Genomic DNA, 18,899 nt, shown 5'->3' on the forward strand with positions numbered 1-18,899 from the left:
GAAGCACATGCACAACATGATGCTCTTGCAGCAGAACATGAAACAGATCCAGCACAACCTGCACTTAGGCCTTGCGCCCGCCGAGGCAGAGCTCTACCAGTACTACCTAGCCCAGAACATAGGCCTGACTGGAATGAAACTGGAGAACCCAGCGGACCCGCAGATGATGATCAATCCATTCCAGCTTGATCCAGCAACAGCTGCGGCTTTGGCACCGGGACTTGGTCAGTATCTCTTTGTTTCCTTGTGGTAGTTTGTCACTTACAATTACCAGAGCTCCAGCGGAGGACAAAAACCTGTTGTTTGCTCATCGACTTGCATCGAGTTTTGTCTGTAAAAGCTAAATTAGGCACATACTAGGTAATAGTTGCAGGAATGACCAGAAAGAGGTTAAGAAGCTCCAACAGTCTCTGCTTTGGCCCCCTGATGGGGTTGCATCATTGCAATCCTGTTTTCCTCTCCTCCACCCTTGTTTGCAGGGTCCACAGGTAGAGAATGAAATTAATTGATCACATAATGAGGTGCTATCAAATTAACAAACTAGAAAAGATAAAGACGGCTCTGTTTTCCTCAGTTTTTAATTATCTGAATAGGTTGGCATTTTCCAGCAGGAATTCAATCTTTTCTTTCTTACCTGACAATGCCCCTTTATAGTTAGCAAATTGTCTGTATTCCAAGTGTAAGAGAAGGGCAAATTGGAATCAAATGCTCATGTGCGAGCAGTGTACTGTCAATCTGTTACCTAATGGTGCAGGCTTGTACTAAAAAGAGTTCTCAAAGTTTGTTAATTTGTAACGTTTCCTTTTGACATACCCAAATTGTACCCATGTTGTTCACTGGGTATATTTTAAAATTAGAAATGCTGAGATGGGGTACCAAAAGTATCTAAGTTAGTCTAGTTACTCTTAACCTAAATAATATATTGTAGATATACACACACACATATATATATTGACCTACCTCTAGCATCATTTAAAGGATATAACAAAACTACAATTAGTGCTGTGTAAGTTAATCTTGCCTTTTAAGTTACAAAAGCATTGCTGTTTTGTTATTTTATTGATCAACTTTCATGCCTTTGAAAATACAAATTCCAGAATGACATCATGCCCAGTAGGAGTAATTAAAGCTATCTGATGAGGGAATTTAGAAGCTGAAAGGGATGATTGTAATTGATCCTGATTCAATCCTATTACAGCTTTTTATAGTTTAAGCTCTAGAGAAAGCAAACTCCTTGTCAAGGCTTTATTTTACGGATTCCTTTGTGTGTGCTATGCTTGCTGGTCTCTACTTTCCCTTTTAATTTTTTTTCTCCTGTAGTAAATAATGAGCTGCCGCCTGAAATCCGGCTTGCCAGTGGTCAGCTAATGGGTGATGACCTGTCCCTCCTTACTGCAGGAGAGCTGTCACCTTATATCAGTGACCCAGCGCTGAAGCTTTTCCAGTGTGCTGTTTGCAACAAATTCACCTCTGACAGCCTGGAGGCCCTAAGTGTGCATGTGAGCAGTGAGCGCTCACTCCCCGAAGAGGAGTGGAGGGCTGTAATTGGAGACATCTACCAGTGCAAGCTCTGTAACTACAACACTCAGCTCAAAGCAAACTTCCAGCTCCACTGCAAGACTGACAAACATATGCAGAAATACCAACTGGTGGCTCACATTAAGGAAGGCGGCAAAACTAATGAGTGGAGGCTGAAGTGTATTGCCATTGGCAACCCGGTTCACCTGAAATGTAACGCCTGTGACTATTACACCAACAGCGTGGATAAATTGCGCTTACATACTACCAATCACAGGCACGAGGCAGCCCTGAAACTCTACAAGGTAAGTCTGTGACAGCAACTCCAGGCAGCACCAAGTAGGCTGGGGAATTAACCTGTTCAGGGCTCATCAGTCAGGACTTTGATGAATTAATAGAGTAAATGTTTATTGAACATGCATATGGTCAAACAAAAACTGCCGGTTAGTCAGGGAGGAGTGCTGCAGATGAGTCCTGTTTAGTCACCTAGGGGTCATTTAGGAGGCACTTCCTGCAAACACAGGGTCCGTAAGTCATTTTTTAAAAAAAGTTCTCTTATAATAATTGGTGTTTTATATCTCTCATAACCCTTTCAGACTTTGTCCATTACATTTTGGTCAAAAGCTTTACAGATATTATGGAAAATGATGTTTTTCCCATACCATGCATAGGGAAAGGAGATCACTTTCTGGCATATATATCTGTTTGCAGCCATAATGTATCACAGCCAAGTTATTTTACATTGGTATTGTCAGTAAGCACATGCAATATACCACATTATTACAAAGGATATTCAAAAGTAAGCACTGTCATCCTTTTGTCTGCCCTTCTTTTCCAAACCAGTAATGATTTTTCACAAACATGAAAGGGTGTGGTGTAGATAAATATGTTAGTAGAATGGCAACTATATTTTTATCTTTACTGGAAAAAACTATGTGGATATAATGAATATGTGGGAGTGATGAATACCATTTATTACACAACTTGTCATGACTTTTTCCAAACCCTAATTATGGAGTAACTTATTTTCTGCAGTGTGTTTACTGGATTGGCTTGATTGTCTTGGTTCATGTACAAAATATAACACATTCATTTCCAAGATGAATAACTTTGTAACTTATTAAAAACTTCTTTTGTCTAGGGGATATAAAAATTCAGGAAATATTGCAAACCATTAGTCACTGTAACAAGCTCTAAATATGATTAGAAAATCCATTTTGCAAGTGTTATCTATTGATTTATACTAGAAATCTGTGATAACTAAACTATCAGGAGTCATCTGCTGATTACAGCAACTATGCTGGTTTTCTAATCATGTTGAAGACCTGTACATACAGAACAAATGTGGAAAAGTCTCAGCAGACCTCTGCTTTAAGGAAGAAATAACATTTTTCAGCCGTGTTCAAATGGTTGGTCTGAGCTAATACATGCTGCACAGGCAGTAACATAGATTTTCATTTTATAACCTGATAGTTGTAACTTTGGAGCATCTGCTGTGAGTAAAAATGGCAGTAACACAAGTTTTGGTCCCACAATGCTGGCTGCTCTGCTAATTTAATATATTTTATTTAAATTGCATTTTTCCTTAATTCTAGAGAGTGTTATTTTTTGGGTCTAAAATCCTGGTTTTTTTTAAGGTCTAAAATCCTGTTACGAAATGCATGAAAAGAGCTGAGAGTCTAGTGGCATAGACTGCCTCTGCAGCAAAACCCCCTTTAGAGGTTCCTGCTCCCTGTCATCTGTGAAGCCATTCCTTCAATGCACCATTTACATTATGCAGCCACACTCTAAGTCAGGGTTTGTAAAAAAAAAGAAGCAAAAAACCTCAAACAAAACAACGACATTTTTGGTCCCCATCTTTTTTTTGGAGTGTTAACCTACATTATTTCAATTATTTGTTCTATCATGCCACCATTCAAAAAAATGCTACTGCAAATGGTGCCACAGACAGTAACGATGGAGTAGGAGAAGGGAAGGCAGAAGGCTTTTCTCAGATGGCTTTACTGCCAAAGCTTCTGAAATTGAAATTTCAATTGAAATTGTTGAAAACAAGATGCCAGCTGCTTATTTGAAAAAAAAAACAACCGAAAACAAAACCTATAGTCACAAGGTACTCAAACTATCTACTCAAAACAGTACTTTCTCTTCACTCACTCAAGCTGATCCCTAGAGAAGCCTTCATCAAATATGTTTGGGTTTCCAGCCTGTCCTACTAAATATTTGATGTGGGATGCTATGGGAGAGAGTATTAGCTTTTGGCCCTCTTCACTGAAAATGTCCTGCTGCTGGATCTGCTTCCCTGCCAGATCCTGGTTTGTTAGATGGAGCAGCTCAGTAGCATCTTTGTAGCAGTTATCATACACAGCAAGGGACCATCAGTGGCCTTTGGAGCTCAGTCGTTGAATCAGTTAAGGACATCCCAGTGGAAATGGAATCCATAAAATCCCTCTAGGCGGATACCCTCCAGGCTTCATGGCCTGAGTAGGACAATTGAAAGTGTCTGGCTGTTAACCATATGGTTCCAGCTCTCCTGATGCATGTATTTTTATACGACTTGTCCCTAGAATTGCTAGAGAGTGTCTCAGCTTTTTAAAAAGTTTCTGTCCCTCACGACTTTCTAGAGAATCTTGGAAATTTGAACCCCACTAGGTTTAATGACTCTCAGAAAGCAGATAGCATATACACACATATACGCTATTTTCATATAATTTCATTTTAAGGTTAATTTGAAGGAGAGCAATACCACATCAAAAATATCAGTTGGAGTATTAGTGGGGCTTTTTTAAGATTTGGGGTTGGCATGAAGTGCTACAATGTGTCCCAAATGACCAAGATGTTCTAGATATGTGTGCTCTTTAGTAGAATGTAATACCTCTGCAGACCACGCAGAAAATGCTGCTCTTAATTGTAAGTGTATATTCAGGCCTCAAGATGTAAATAAATACAGTTTTGAAAATCTGCTAAGTTATTTGCTAGCAGACTTGATAGTTTTGTCAGGTGTTGGTGAAGCTGTTGACACCAAGAGAGTTGTAAACTTTTTTTCTCTTGATACATCAGATAAACTTTTAGAGCACCTAAGGAAAAAAAGAACATTAATTTGTATGAATAATAGATATATGCCTTGGGAGCAATATCGAATATTCATGAATTGTGTTTATATTCAAGCAGCTCCTCTTTTTTAAAATTAAGGTGCTGTGAATATGGTTTGGCAATAAAAAGTTTAATACTAAAACCATCTGAAAGCACAGAAGAATCTGTAGCTTTGTTCCTTTGCTTTGTCAAGCACCTCAAAGTTTTCCTTCAGTCATTTATATTTGTTTAAATGTTATTGTTTTGTGAATTTTCTTCTTATAAATGTTGCCGTAACAGCTTGGTTTTTCTCTCTGTGCTTAACTATTGATGGAATAAAAGGATGTCTTTTCATAGCTGTAGCTTTTAAAGCAGCCATGAACATCAGAGCTTCTCTTCTGAAGCTGTATAATTTTAGGCAGTACGGAAATGTCACTTTTAGAGTTAGATTCTAAATGTAGCGAAGTGGAACCTTTAGCTGTTTTCTAAGTTATTTAAAGAAGAAATGGCCTGGTTGCTCCTTACAGAAGTGCAGTATTCAAATGGTGTTGGTAATGTGGCTGCTAAGAACTAGAACAAAGACTGCTTTACCCTAAATGAACTCAGCTTGGCCTAAATGAATTTCCCAAAGACTTACTTTTGGAATTGTGGAGCTTGATATTAGCAAATTAAATCACAGAAGAGTTGCAAGTTCTTGGCAGCATCCATCAAGAAGCATTCAGTGACTCCACAAGTAAACAGAGAAAGCTTCTATAGCAACAGAGTGCATTTCCATTCTGCAGGAAGAAGCATTCGGCTTCTGCAGATTTGGGAAGCTGAGGCAGGACGGTAACCTGTCTCTGTGGATGTAAAATGCATATAGCTGGAACTGCTCTTAAGGCAGCCATTTTGTAGCTTAGTCAAATAGCTTTCAGGGAACTCCATATATCATGTCCTGTGCTCATAAAATAGTTTCCAAACACTTTTATTAATAAATAAATAAGTACAAGACAGCCTTTTTTTAAAGTTAACTGGAATGTCTGAAAGTAAAATTTACTTAACCAAGTAACTGAATGACATGATCAATTTCTAATCACAAATTAATATTTGAAGCCAGTTTATAAAAAATATTATTTGATTTGCTGATAATACCTTCAATAATAATTGCTTTTGAACTGTGCATTTACTGCAGTTTACATTGTGTATGCAACTGTTTAGAAGCTCAGGGAAAGAGAGAGGCAGCAGTTAGCAGACTGTACGAGAACTACCTTGGTCTTCCTTTTGTTGACAAAATATTGATCCCCAACACTATTTATGCTATGATTTTTAAGTTTTGGCATATCTCTTTACCTCATGTGTTCTCATGCAGCAAAGATATCACCCAAAAGGAGTGACCTGATTTCAGTTTAAGAAGGTTAAAGGTTAAAGGTTAGCTCAAAACATCATCTGCCTAGATGCTTAACTTTAAACTGATCAATTTAATGAAAATCTGTTTTGCAGATGGTGTTGTAATGTCTTTGGCAGGATTTAGGCAGCTTTAACATTAGACGTATGCTAGTAAAAATTATTCCTTTATTTGACCAGAACAACACCTTTTCTTTTATGTTTTAAGGTAAAAGGCATGTGGGATACGGTATTTTGGCAAAGGACCCAGAAGCAGAAAGTGTTGATGGTCTTTCCATATGGGCTGAAAACCAGAATACCCTTATGTCTATTGCTAACGATGACTGAAGAAACAAACAAAGCTGTATTCATTTTTTTACCATAATGTTTTACTTTGAACCCATAAAAAAGCATTTCAGTCAGACCTGTCCTTGGAAAAGGCTTGTCTTCTCTGCCTAGGGTGGAATGCAACAGCATTAACTTTTTTAATCTGGCAGAGCACACTGATTGTCTCTTTCAGGCCTTGTGTTTGTACGTCAGAAGTATTCTTTCCCTTGCTCACAAACCACACAGTAATTGTGTTACTTAGCTGTAGATACTATAAATAAGAAGGCAAATCAGTCAATCCAAATGGTAAGTTTTATCTGATGGAGGTTGTCTGAATAAACAAAGAATTAGATCCTTGGGAGTGTAAAGCAGAGCTTTGTGTTTATGTCTTCTGAGAATCAAGCCCTCACAGTTTTTGCCAAGATAATTAAGTTTCAGGACAACCATGTCTTTCTATTTTCAGATGTATGCAATTCAATAGGAATTTCTTGGGCTGCTAATGCAATGCTATTATATGTTAGCTTTGTAATTAGCTAGGACTCTATCCCTTTGCTGAAATGCATTGTAATATTACACACACAAGCATAGTCTGCATGTAAGCAGTTGTGAAAGTGGTGCCCTTTGTTTCATATTGACCTTCCAACTTATTTAAAAGAGAATTTACAATGAGCCTTTGTTTTGTCCGCAAGTGATCATAAACAGCTTTCTAAAGAGTCCAATAAAATGAGAGAATCACAAATGTATAACATCACATATTGAAAGGGTGGAAGAACAAATGGGGCTTTTGCTGTATTTTATGGGATGGATTTATAATCTGTTCTTGGGTCACTTAGGGCCAAGAATTTTCATGGTCCGCTGCTTGGTCCTGCTAGCTAGCATCCTCTGCAGGAAAGGCAAATACCATGCAGCACCTGCTCTTCAGCTGGGGCTCTGCATTGCTCTTTAAAGCGAGGTGTACACTCCTCTGCTGGTTCAAAGTCAAAAGATTAATCAGACCAGCTTTTTTTTCTGCATCTGTCATCAGCGAAGCAGAATAGTCTGTCTGGATTCCATAATTCTGTTTGCACATTTGGATTTTCAGTCAGCCAGGAGTATTGAATGCTTTGCTCATCTTTATCACGTGCAGGAGGCACAACTGGGATTTAGTCCTTAGGTAACTTTTAGTGTAACAGTTCCCCAAGGAACACTGCTTGGTTTTTTCTCATTATCCTTGTTCTGGATGAAAGCTTGGTTGTTAGGAATTAACAACTGAGGGGGATGTGAAGTATATGCACATGGGGACAAATGGACTAACAGCCCAAATCACTTTGTTTGCTTTACTCTGTTTGGCATGAAATGTTGGGACTTGATCAGCTTGGAATTAACAGAAAGTGACATTCTTTTCATTTCAATTGTCCTGCACTAACTTTTTAATATAAAATAAAATATCCTACAAATATGCCAATCCAATTATTTTACTGTCATTGTCCCAATATGATGGTAAAAGAGGTCAGGAGATTGTGCAGCATTGATTTGCATAAAAATCATTGAGGAAAGGAAATTGGAATATGTCTGCACACCTGAGGAGCTAAACCAAGCTTTGCTTGATGTTATTCTTTTTGGTTGCTTAGAATAAAACTGTTTTCAGTGATAAACAAAAGTTATTCTAATTTGTTCCTCAACACAAGCCTCATAAAGAGGATAGAAGGTATTTCAGTTTTTAAAGTCCTTTGAGATTTGTGTTCACTTATGGTTTTAAATGTTTTATGAAATTTAATTTCCACTGCAAGTTTCAGTTACTGTAATTCTGATTATGCTGTTTGCTTACATGCATAAAGAGAAACCAGTGTTCAAAGAACACACTGTCTAGTCACAACTATACAAACATTGTGTAGTCATAGCTACAAATAATGTATATGCCTACTATACTATAGACAAGAATATTTATTAAAAAATCCAAAAACCCCCCAGCTAACAAAAAGAAAAAATTGTTGGCTGGTAAAATAGCAATTTCAAAACTACCCTTTTAATGATAAAATTAAAATAAAACATTTTCACATTATATTTTATGTACATTTAATTTGACATTCAGATGTCTGGCTGTCTCTTACATAATGGTCCTTGTTAAAATATGCCATATTTTATATTCAGCTTATGGTATACTGCTGAAACAGGGAGATGTTCTCAAATCATAGTTTAAAGAATCTTCTTGTTCTTCCATTGAAATGCTGTCCAGAATCCCAGTCTGTGTGCTGTCCTGGGTAAGGGTGTGTGGGGCTGCTCTTGGAAAGGAGGCTGTACCAGGCTGCTTGCAGTGTGCAGCCTGCCCAGTGGAGCCCGAGTGAGTAGGTCCTCTTGGAGAGCAGGAAAAGTGAGCAAGGAGAGCCAAAGCAGCAGAAAGAGCATCAGTCTCATTTATTCAATATGCTCAACACACAAAATGGCTGTATGACAGCTATTTTTTTGTGCCTGGAGTTCTTTCATTCTGACATTAAGAGAAATATGTAATTATTTCTGACTGAGATTCAAAGCAGAGATGCAGTGTATAGTGTGTGTAAGAGTATTATGTCAATGTGAGTGCATATGTATGTGTGCATTAATAGATTGCAGCTATGAATTTAGCAGCCACTCCCTCCCAGCCTTGCAACATAGATTTTCTTGTTACCCATAGGAGATTTTAGCTGATATTATGCAACTCACTACAGGTGTCTTTTCTAAAATTGTAATTAGTTTGCCAGACTCTCCCAGGTGAGATTTTTCTCTACGCTTTCTTCCACATATTTAAAAACGAGCAGTAAAAAAAGTAGAAAGACTGGCACATGACAGGAAAGTTATATTTTGACACGGATACATGTAATTTAGCTTTGCTGTTGCTTTTGCTAAGTAATTTAGAAGAAACTTTCCCTTGGCTTATGCATTTGTTGGTCCATCGACCAAAATACCAGAATTGTGATTTTATAGGAGAATTAATAGGACTAAAATCTTATGGGCCTTACACGTACAGGACAGAATTGAGCTTTTTGATACATAGGTTTTGAGACTGTATTGGATCTATATATGTCTATATTACGGGACAGATAAATTAATTTTCTGTATTTTTTCTTTTCTTCCTCCTTTGGGACACTACTGAAGCAGAAAAGGATAAGAAAGGATAGTGAAGATGCTGGTGTGAAATACTGAGAAATGCAATTTCTGTTGGTTTCAGCAAGGATCAGGCACAATGCAGGAGATGTGTTTTCTTGGATAAACTTCCATGTGTATGTTTGTTGGTAAAATATAATACAGTACAACAGGAAACAGTATTAATTACATTAAATATGAGTAGAGGCTTTATGTTGGTAAAACATAAATTACAAGTGGTGGCTTGCAATAATTTTTGAACCTGATGATCTGCCTGCTAGACTGGTGTACTTAATACAGGCAGATAGTGCAGACTGATGCTTGTACCACCTCATGCTGATACATAAAAGAAATAAACTTTGCTAAGAACTTCAAGACCTTTGCTTTGTGGACAGCCATGAAGGAGGATGTCACAGAAATTACCCCCTTGGTCTGCAGCAGAAAATGCCAGCTCTTCAGTACTGCAGCAGACAGATACACAGCATATTGTGCACCATAGCCTCAGGGGAAACTGTATGTTCGACTCTACCAGTGGGAAGGAAGGCATTAAAATAATCCTTAGCTTTTAAAGGCAGGGGGTATTGAAGAAAACAAAAATTGAGCAAAGGTAGTCTTTGAATGATGAACTGTGCAGATTCCCATGCCTTGGGCGTCCTACTGCAGTAGCAGTTACAATAACAGAAAAAAAATGGGTTTGTCATGTATGAGGGGTATGAGCAATACTCCTTGGTTATATGCATGAATAGGAAACAGACTGCTAATGGGAGCTGTGGTTAGTAACATACTAGCCTCATTCCAAGAGTGGATGTTTGACCAGCAGGGTTGCCTAACAAAAAATGTGATTTTTTTCCATTTAAAATTGTTATCCTACAGTATTAATCAAACCATGCTGCTCACATGATTCACGTGTGTAAAATACATGACTGTATAATTACTGATTTATTGCTGGATTATATGCAAGAAACCTATCATCTAAGGGCATTATTCAGTGGTCTGCCCAAAGAGGCTATTAATTTGTAGTCCCTGCTCTCCCTTGTAAACTCTCTCAAAAATCAAGAACATGCACTACTTCCTTGCACTGCTCCTGGAAAAAAGAACCACAGAGCCACCTTTACCCATAAAGATGGCACAGAATCTGCTTCTGTGGGATAGTTGGTACCCCAATCTTTAACAGAAAACTAGATTACTCTTAGAGAAAGTTCAAGATGACCCTTTTAAAACAAAGGCCAGCAGTGAAAACTCTTCTTTCCAGAACTTTATTAGACAATTCCGAAGATCTACATCTCTTGATTTTAGCTCTTTAATTAGCACATATGGAATTTTTCCATTGGTGTCCTAAGCTTGTGTTTGGACCTTAAGCACTTCTTGGGTGGGAGAGGTCAGTTGTCTCCAAACAACTTCATTAAAAAGAAAGATGTTTTCTGTGGAAAATCCTAAGATGTTGCAAGTGGTTCAAGTATCGTAGTAGCTATGATTGACATGATCCTTATCCTAAATTCAACACTCTGAGTCCTAATAGTAAAGGAGAAGGAAGGGCACTTCTATTCACAGAATCATAGAATCAGAATCTGGTGTTGGAAGGGACTCATAAGGATTATTGAAACAAACTTCCTCTCCTTTCAAGACACCTAAAACTAAACTATATGACTGTCATCCAGATGCTCCTTGAACTCTGACAGGATTGGTGCTGTGACCACTTCCCTGAGAAACCTGGGCCAGTGACCAACCACTCTCTCAGTAAGGAGCCTTTCCCTGCTGTCCAAGCTGAACTTCCCCTGACACAGCTTCATACCATTCAGACAACAATGTTCCTGTTTTCTGTGTAACCTAGACAAAAACTTGCTCTATGAGAAATAGATTGAGGAAAAAAATACTAACATTCTCTAATTGAATAAACACTTTGTGAATGACCAGAAACTTGATATTTTTACAACAAGAACAATGAAACAAAGTCTAAGGAGCATCTTGGTATTCTTGTTTGTGTGCTAGTGATGAGAACATGGAAAAAGTTTGCTTTACTACTGAAAAGAGACATCTTTAGTATCTAGATGTTACTATTTTGGAAACGCCCTTTGGCATTTGCAGATATGTAAGCAGCTAATGAATGGCTGGAAATTAGGAAGAATAAAGTGGGTGGAAAAAAATGAGTCCAAACTGCAAGTGTTTTTGAAAACCTTATGTCCTTATTTGTTCAGGAGCTTCTGTGACTCAAAATCTTGACCCAGGAGGAAGCTGGAATCCTGAGATATGTGAGGACAGGGTCTTCTGAAGTCAGGTCTCAGATGAAAAAGATCACAGGCTGCAGAAAATAGTTTAGGACTAATTTTACGAAATTTCTGACCTAGAGTTTGGGCAGATTTGAGCGCTCTGCTGTATTGCTAGTCTCCTGGGTCTAGCCCTGTTGCAGATGGATCTCAGTAATAGGTGTTGTATCTAGGCTGTGGATATCCTTTGTCACTTTTTGATTTACTAAGGTACTCTCACAGGTCACGATGAATTGGATATGCTGTCAATGTGCTCTGTCTCTCTGTTCCTGTCTCCACTGGTGTGTTTTGTAGTGTGTCAGGCTTCAACAATATCTTCACAACACTTGAATTTCTGTGACTTATAGAACTCAATGAATGAAAATCTTTGTAGCTACTCATTAGGACCGCTTACAGGTATTTTTGGGAAAGAGCAAATCCTTACTCAGACACTCCATAGTCACTTTGACATTTTTTTTTGCCTTTTTGTGTTGTGTTTTTTTATTTGTCAAAAAACAAAAATAGGTTTGTGGGATCATCTCTGACTCAATATGTTACATGTAGGGGTTGGATTCAAGAAGGATCCAACTAGGATAAATAAATATCTTAGGATGCTAGGATATTTATTTTCTTTTATTTCATGAGCTTTTTACTGAGAAGCTCAAATTCTGTGGCCTCAGCTACCTCAAAATCATCAAACAGATGATATGGTTTACCCAAAGCATTTTGGGGCACAAAAAATACAAGAGCTATGCTGGTTTTGAAGAGTTCTGTGTAAGTAACAATTTTTATGATAAGGAAGAGTTGAGCTGTTAATCAAAAAAAGGAGACTCCAAAATCTCATACTATACAGAGAGCCTGTATCCCAATTCACTCAGCTTTTGTGCTCTCCAGATACGAAGGTTTTATGCCTCATTCGTCCACAACAGGAACTAAACAAATGTCTTTCCTTTACTTCTAGTAGTTGTTTGTCCTAATAGATTTAGAAGGTAAGGTCAATACTGTCTGTACTGAGAAACAGAGCATGGCTTTGGGGAAAAAAACCCCCAATGTGTCTCTAACTGAGCACAGGTGATTGAGAGGCTGGCCTGTAGTACATCTGACAGTCTAAACGGTCCTCATAGAATTATAATTAAGCATAACAAGTTCTTCACATATGTCTGTCTTTCTGTCTGCATATATTTATTTTTACGAGGAGTTAATAGTGTCTGTAGTGGGGAAGGATGGATTTGAGTATTGGGAAGAGTTAGAGGCGGAGGTTGAAGTTGGTCGTGCTCACAAGGGAGACGCTTATCCCGCAGTAGTGTTAGGAGGCAAGTCAGGATTGTTGGAGGCTTTCTTGCACAGGGGGTGCAGTGGACAGTAACAAAAGGGCAGGTGTGAGTGGTTATAAAAGTGTGCCCTTCCCAGGAGCATAGACAGGATTTAAAACTCTATGTGTCCGTACATAGCCCAGGCTGCTTCTGTCATCCCCTCTAATGCTGTACGAAGGTCTGTATATGTTAGTGTCTGCTGCAGTCAAAGTTGGATTTCATTTTTTCTTCTAATTTTCTTCTCCCAGTTACTTATAATTTTCTTATACACACTTTTAAGGCTGAAATTATCAGGATTCGGTCTGGGATTAAAGAATATTTCTTTTTTCCTTTGGAGCTCTTTCTGAGTCACTTAATCATGAGCTATCTTTCCAACCTGTCCTAATGAAAAATACTCTATTGCAAATAAAGTTAGTTAAGTACATTTCTTGAAGTGGCTGTCCATAACAGAAGAGAATGTTATTTTAAAAGCAACAACACATTAATAGGCCAAGTATGCAATCATTGTCCTATCACAGCAAATTATACCATTAGTCCACCTTATCTAATCTCTTTGCTACAGACTGCCTAACAACAATTGCTTCTGAGAGTAACGCAGACCAAAAAAAAAAAAAAAAAAAAGGAAAAGGATTCCATGGGCAAATGTAGAATAATGTTGCTTATACAGGAAAATGCTTGTTCTTTTCTTATGTCTTCTGTACTTTGCAATTAATTAACATCATATAAATTCAAGTATATATTTCCCCCTCCCCCAAAGTTGCCTTTGGGTAGTCTTATAGGTATACAAACATCAAATCAGTTTATAAAGTGAACTTCTGGCTCAATCACATGCAGTGGGAAGGAGTTCCATAGGTTAATTTAACCTGCATGCAGATTTTCTTTTGGCTTCTAAAATTTTCTGTCATTATTTTATTAAGTTTTATTTGTTTTTAGTTATCTGGTAAAAGAATGAAAAAAGATCATGTGTTCTTACTTGCTTTATGATATTTTACATAATTTTTATAACTTCACAGTAATCTTTGTGATTACTTTATGGTCCTTTTATCATGTCTCTCTTTTATTTACACAAAAAATTTCAATCCATTCAGTCTTGCTTTTAGTGGAAGTTCTTCCACATTTCTGCTAATTCCATCACTGATCTCTGAACTCCTTTTGCCAGTGTTAAATTTTTCTGGAGATACACAGATATTTCAGAACTGAACACGCTGTTCTCAGTGGAACTGTATGATCTTACTGTCCCATGCCTGGTACATCCAAAAATATAATCTGCTTTAAACAAATCCTATTGCAGTCTGTGCTGGAAATATGTTGCCTTTCATTACATGCTTCTTCCCACGCCCCCCCTTCAAACTGAGGCTGAAGTGTCCTGGAGTGGCTACATTTAGCTTAGACACCAGTAAAGTGTTTGATTGGTTCAAAGTATTTCTTCTAATACACATTTTCTTGGATTTATCCATCCATACTGAGTTTCTTCTGCATGCTCAGCTAACCTTAAAAGTATCTGGCATTTCTCACAGTTCTTTGGCTGGTCTTGACTGCCATGAGTTCATTTATGACTTCTGCAGGATCAGTCCTAGTTTGCAGTTAGAAGACACAGAGGTAATTTTTGTTCTGTTAAATGCTCTGGTAGTTCATGTAGCTTGTTTTCTGCCTCTGTCATTTTACTTTTTTGCCCCTCTATTAAGTGCTTACATTACATGGTTAGGCTGCTTCTGCATAGCCAGCTGAGTGGAAAAAAACTCCAGCTCTGAATTAACCCATGGAGAAATTAAAGTCCCCCTAATATTGGGAGAGTGAGAGAAAGAAGCATCTCCTTGTGCCCATGTCACATTGCCTGTCTCCTCACATTGCCTGCCTCTCAGTGCTTTCCCACAGGTATTGCTGTACCTAGTGGCTTGAGGTGCAAATGTCTGTAGGCACTTAACTATTTGCTGACCCTGAAGGATACAAGTAGCTAATTAACCATCTATCTGCAAATATTTACCCCAGATATTTATTTATTGATGCAAAATAGAAGATGCTGTTGCTGCATATAGACTGCAGGGCTGAGGCATAACTGCAATTGACTCTTTGTAGTGTCCTCTTTTCATACTGTTTGGTGCTAACTTTAATGTATTATTGATTGTTATTAAGGTATACCATGAAATAAGATGGGATGTCTGTTGTGGTTGAACTCATACTGTGGGAGCTATGTTGACTTTTAGATTGTTCTGGCCTTCATGCTGCTTGACATTAAAACCTTTCCCATTAGGGCTTAGAAGAAAAAGAAATATATAGTAACTATGTTACCCTGTATGTAGTGTGAAGTAATCTGAAAATATGATTCCAAATTCCCTCCCCACCAAGTCAGCACAACATTTGAAATGAAATACTAATTTCAGAGCAAGCCAGGAAGTTCAAATTCCCTGTGTGACTGTATATAAACACTAGTTCAGGATAGCCAATACCTGAATTTAAATTAGCTGTGCTACCTGCCAGTAGAAAGTGCTAAAAGTAGAGGGATTAGGGGTCTGATTTTCTAGAATGCTGAGTCCTAGTGGCTCCTCCTGGCAGTATCTGTTTAGCATCCTAGGATCCAAGGTCATGCTCATGAGTGACTGGCACCTCTGTGCTGACTGCCAGCCTCCATCCTTGCACAGCCTTCTTGTCTGGATGTATTGGCTAGTTTGAAATACACAAAAATTGCATCAGAGGATCAATTACTGCTGAAATGTCACTACTGAACCCTGTAATAGTGCTAATTAGTTAAAACAAAGAGGCACTTATCTTGGCAGCAGATCACTGAATACTTTTTTCACAAAATTAGGTTTGTAATGCTTTACATTCTTCCCCCTCCCTTTTTTGGAGAGGTTTAAGTATATAAACGTTGAGGGTTTTTTCCTTTTTTTATTTCCTATCCCCCATAAAAAGAAATACTTAATGTTTCTCACTATGTCCAGCAATTTCCATCTTAGAATAGCTTACTTTTGTTTGGAGCTCCTAAAGAGGCTATTAGTCATTGGAGAAAACATGAAACAAGGAAACGTATGACAAACACACAGTCACAGGACAGCCCTCTCTGATTTTGGCTCAGCTCCCTTTCTGCCGTTAATGGGGCAAAGAAGAAACTGGAGATCTGAAGCAATTTCCCTGCCGTGGGGGAGGGCAGAGTTATTCTGCTTGTGTCAGGGAGTCCCTGGCCGGCAGGGAGCCAGCTGTGTGTGCCCTGTCCTTCCCAGCACACACCTGGCAGGAGATGTGGCAGGAGAAGGGCTGGGAAGGGCAGCGGCAGAGGGGCAGAGTGCCTGTGAGTGTGTCTGTGATGAGAGTGAGATCCCTGCTGCCAGGGAGACGTGGGGAGCTCCCGGCAGAGCCAGCTCAGGGGGATGCTGGTGGCTTCAGAAAACTTTTTATCTGCTACAGAAAGGCAGTGGCTGCTGTCACAAGCTGTGGGGTCTGACTGCAGTCCTGTGTTTTGATCCTTTGCTCAGGTAGGTTTCATTTTTCTTGTGCTCACCTTGCAGGGAGCCTTCCTGGGCTGTGTCAGTGTGTTCTGGGCTTAATGAACTACCAGAGTTCTTTCCCAGCACCAGTTGTCCTTTTTCAGTGCTAAAACATGCACAAGGCTGTCATTCATACATCCCATCCCCCAACTTTTCACCCAGCATTTAGTTTTTGGTGAGGATTGTTTCCTCACTATGCCACAAAGATAAGATTCTCAGTGGCGTGAGCAGTCTGTGAAATTTCTTTAGTATGAGGTAAGTCATATTGTTAAGCAAAAGTCTAAATATTTGCTAAAATTCTGGAAAAATACAATGGCTTTGCTAGTTTTTGTGCTCTGCAGAATTTATTTGAAGCTTTTAAAATGTTGTTTGTTTCCTATTAAAATGGTGATGAGCGGAAAGAGACAGGAAGAATGTAGGCTAAATCCATCTTGTTGCAGTATTGATGATCTCAGTAGTATTACTCCAAGGATGGAGAAGTTTTCCAAAATGAGTGTTTCTTAACTCTGTCAATTGACTGGGACATGGCTCTCCTGTGGTTTGACTACTGTGGTTTGTCACTACTGTGAGAAATTATCCAGTTCAAAAAGTCCTGTTATTTCAGTAATTTCTTGCTGACATTGATGGTTATTGTTCCTGTTTTTCTCCCAAAGTTTATTTCTAGGGCTTTCCCATTTGTTTCTGGTGCTCTAGATAAAAGGCTAGTCACAAAAGGAGAGTCAGAGAGACTGCTGTGCAATGAGGATGTGTAAAGGAGGAGAGGATGTGAATTTGAGACTGTTTTCCCTCTCATGGAAGCAGTTTGCCTGTTTGATACAGAGTGTGAGTTGATACAATGAAATCCACTTCCCTAAATATCTTTTACATATCAAACCAGGTTACTGGGTATTGATAACCATGACATACTTTGTGGGTGAGCATACACATTAGGACACCTCATTTATAGCCCATTTCTCCTCCTAAATTATTCCACATTTGTGAACATTTTTTAAGCAGCTGCTATTTAAAACCAGAAAGCCTCCACCCTAAAAGGCCCCAACCTGTCAGAAACATTTCCTCTCTTGCCTGAAGCTTGGAATTTCACTCCGAAATGCCAGCTCCCTCAGGAGTGTGCATAGTGTCATCCTTGCCTTGTGGTTTACTCTTTTCAGCCTCAGTTGCACACACAGACATTTTTTACCACCTCACCCCATTTTTCTTCCTTCTCCACCAACATGTCTACGTGTCTGTTTTTCACAGTGCTGTTTGCACCTAGATTTCTGCAGCACTTAGCCCAGTTTCACTATTACCAGGCCCTGGACCCCTTTATATTTTTCTCCTTTTCTGCCAATTACTTTATTTTCCACCTTCTCTTGTGGATGAATGTGAGTGTTTATGTACATTGTCATGTGCATTATTATGAGCATTTCTATTTATCTGGGATGATTGGAATAAAAATTTTTTTGTCTTGAGCTTGAGTTGGCTGTGTTGTCTCAAGTAATAAAGAGAGAAAAAAGTGTGCTGAATATCCCACGGGAAGCTACCATGCATTTTGAACCTGCTGCATATTTTGCATTAGGAAAAATATGCTAGAAATTTGTAGGGTGCTCTCTAACTCTATCAATGCTCTTTTTTTCATATGGCTGCATGTACTGAGCCAAGCCCCAGTAATATTAAGGGGGGAAAATGCTGCTGTAACTTTGTGACTAATATATTTTAGAAACGTCTTACATTTTTCCTGTAATAGCTTTTCCATACATAGTAGCATTTCAGTTTGAAGGGTTTTTTTGAGACTTCTCAAAGCCTATCAGAGCTAAAAACAAGTGCCAGCATTCTGTTGAAAAGCTGGAAACTTCCCACCTCCAATGCTATGAAGCTCCTTTTTCAGACTCAAAGATCATAAGATTAACACATTATTGGTAAAAGGCCCATCCTGGGTGTTGCCCCAATGCAGTCTGAAAGGAAACTTTTTGTTTGAAAGCAAGGAAAAAGTCTCGATGGTGGGTTTGCAGCAAAACCAAACTAATGACAACTGATTTAAGCTAACTGGGCTGGGAGCATTAATAATAATTACTCTTAGAGACAATTTTAGGTCTTGTTTCAAGCATGGAGATTTTGTTGACACTGTCATCTAGGACTCATTTGAGAATTCTCTGAAGACCATGTTCCTCTACCTTTCACACGAAAGGTGTAGAAATGTGCCTTGAGCAGTCAGAGTGCCCTTTGTGAAGAATTCTGGACCTATGCTGGGTTCATATTGACAATATAAAATTTTCCATGTGGCATCAATAAGACTGGGATAAAACACATGACATATAATAGTTCCAGACCATGGTCTTTCATTCTTTTTTAGGTATAACCACTGAGGCCACATAGGAATAATTATCTGGCTGTGTAAAGGGGTCAAACCAGGGTTTTGATATTCACAGTACATATCCTGATGGGAGTGTGTTGTTTAGGTAGGGTTAAATTTTGTCCCAACTCCAGCAAATGGCAGATTTTCCGTT

At 38.6% G+C, this 18,899-nt stretch overlaps 1 protein-coding gene across 1 annotated transcript in view; it reads left to right on the forward strand.

The window, feature by feature from the left end:
• The window catches only part of ZFHX4 (zinc finger homeobox 4), a 149,252-nt gene that overhangs the window by 26,111 nt on the left and 104,242 nt on the right, over nt 1–18,899 (forward strand). The window contains exons 2-3 of the mRNA XM_059468341.1: nt 1–224; nt 1,321–1,823. The exon at nt 1–224 is cut by the window's left edge and continues 2,400 nt beyond it. Coding sequence (XP_059324324.1) covers nt 1–224; nt 1,321–1,823 — 727 coding nt within the window. The remainder of the gene's footprint in view (nt 225–1,320; nt 1,824–18,899) is intronic.

The sequence above is a fragment of the Ammospiza nelsoni genome, chromosome 1, assembly GCF_027579445.1.
Source record: "Ammospiza nelsoni isolate bAmmNel1 chromosome 1, bAmmNel1.pri, whole genome shotgun sequence".
NCBI lineage: Eukaryota > Metazoa > Chordata > Aves > Passeriformes > Passerellidae > Ammospiza > Ammospiza nelsoni.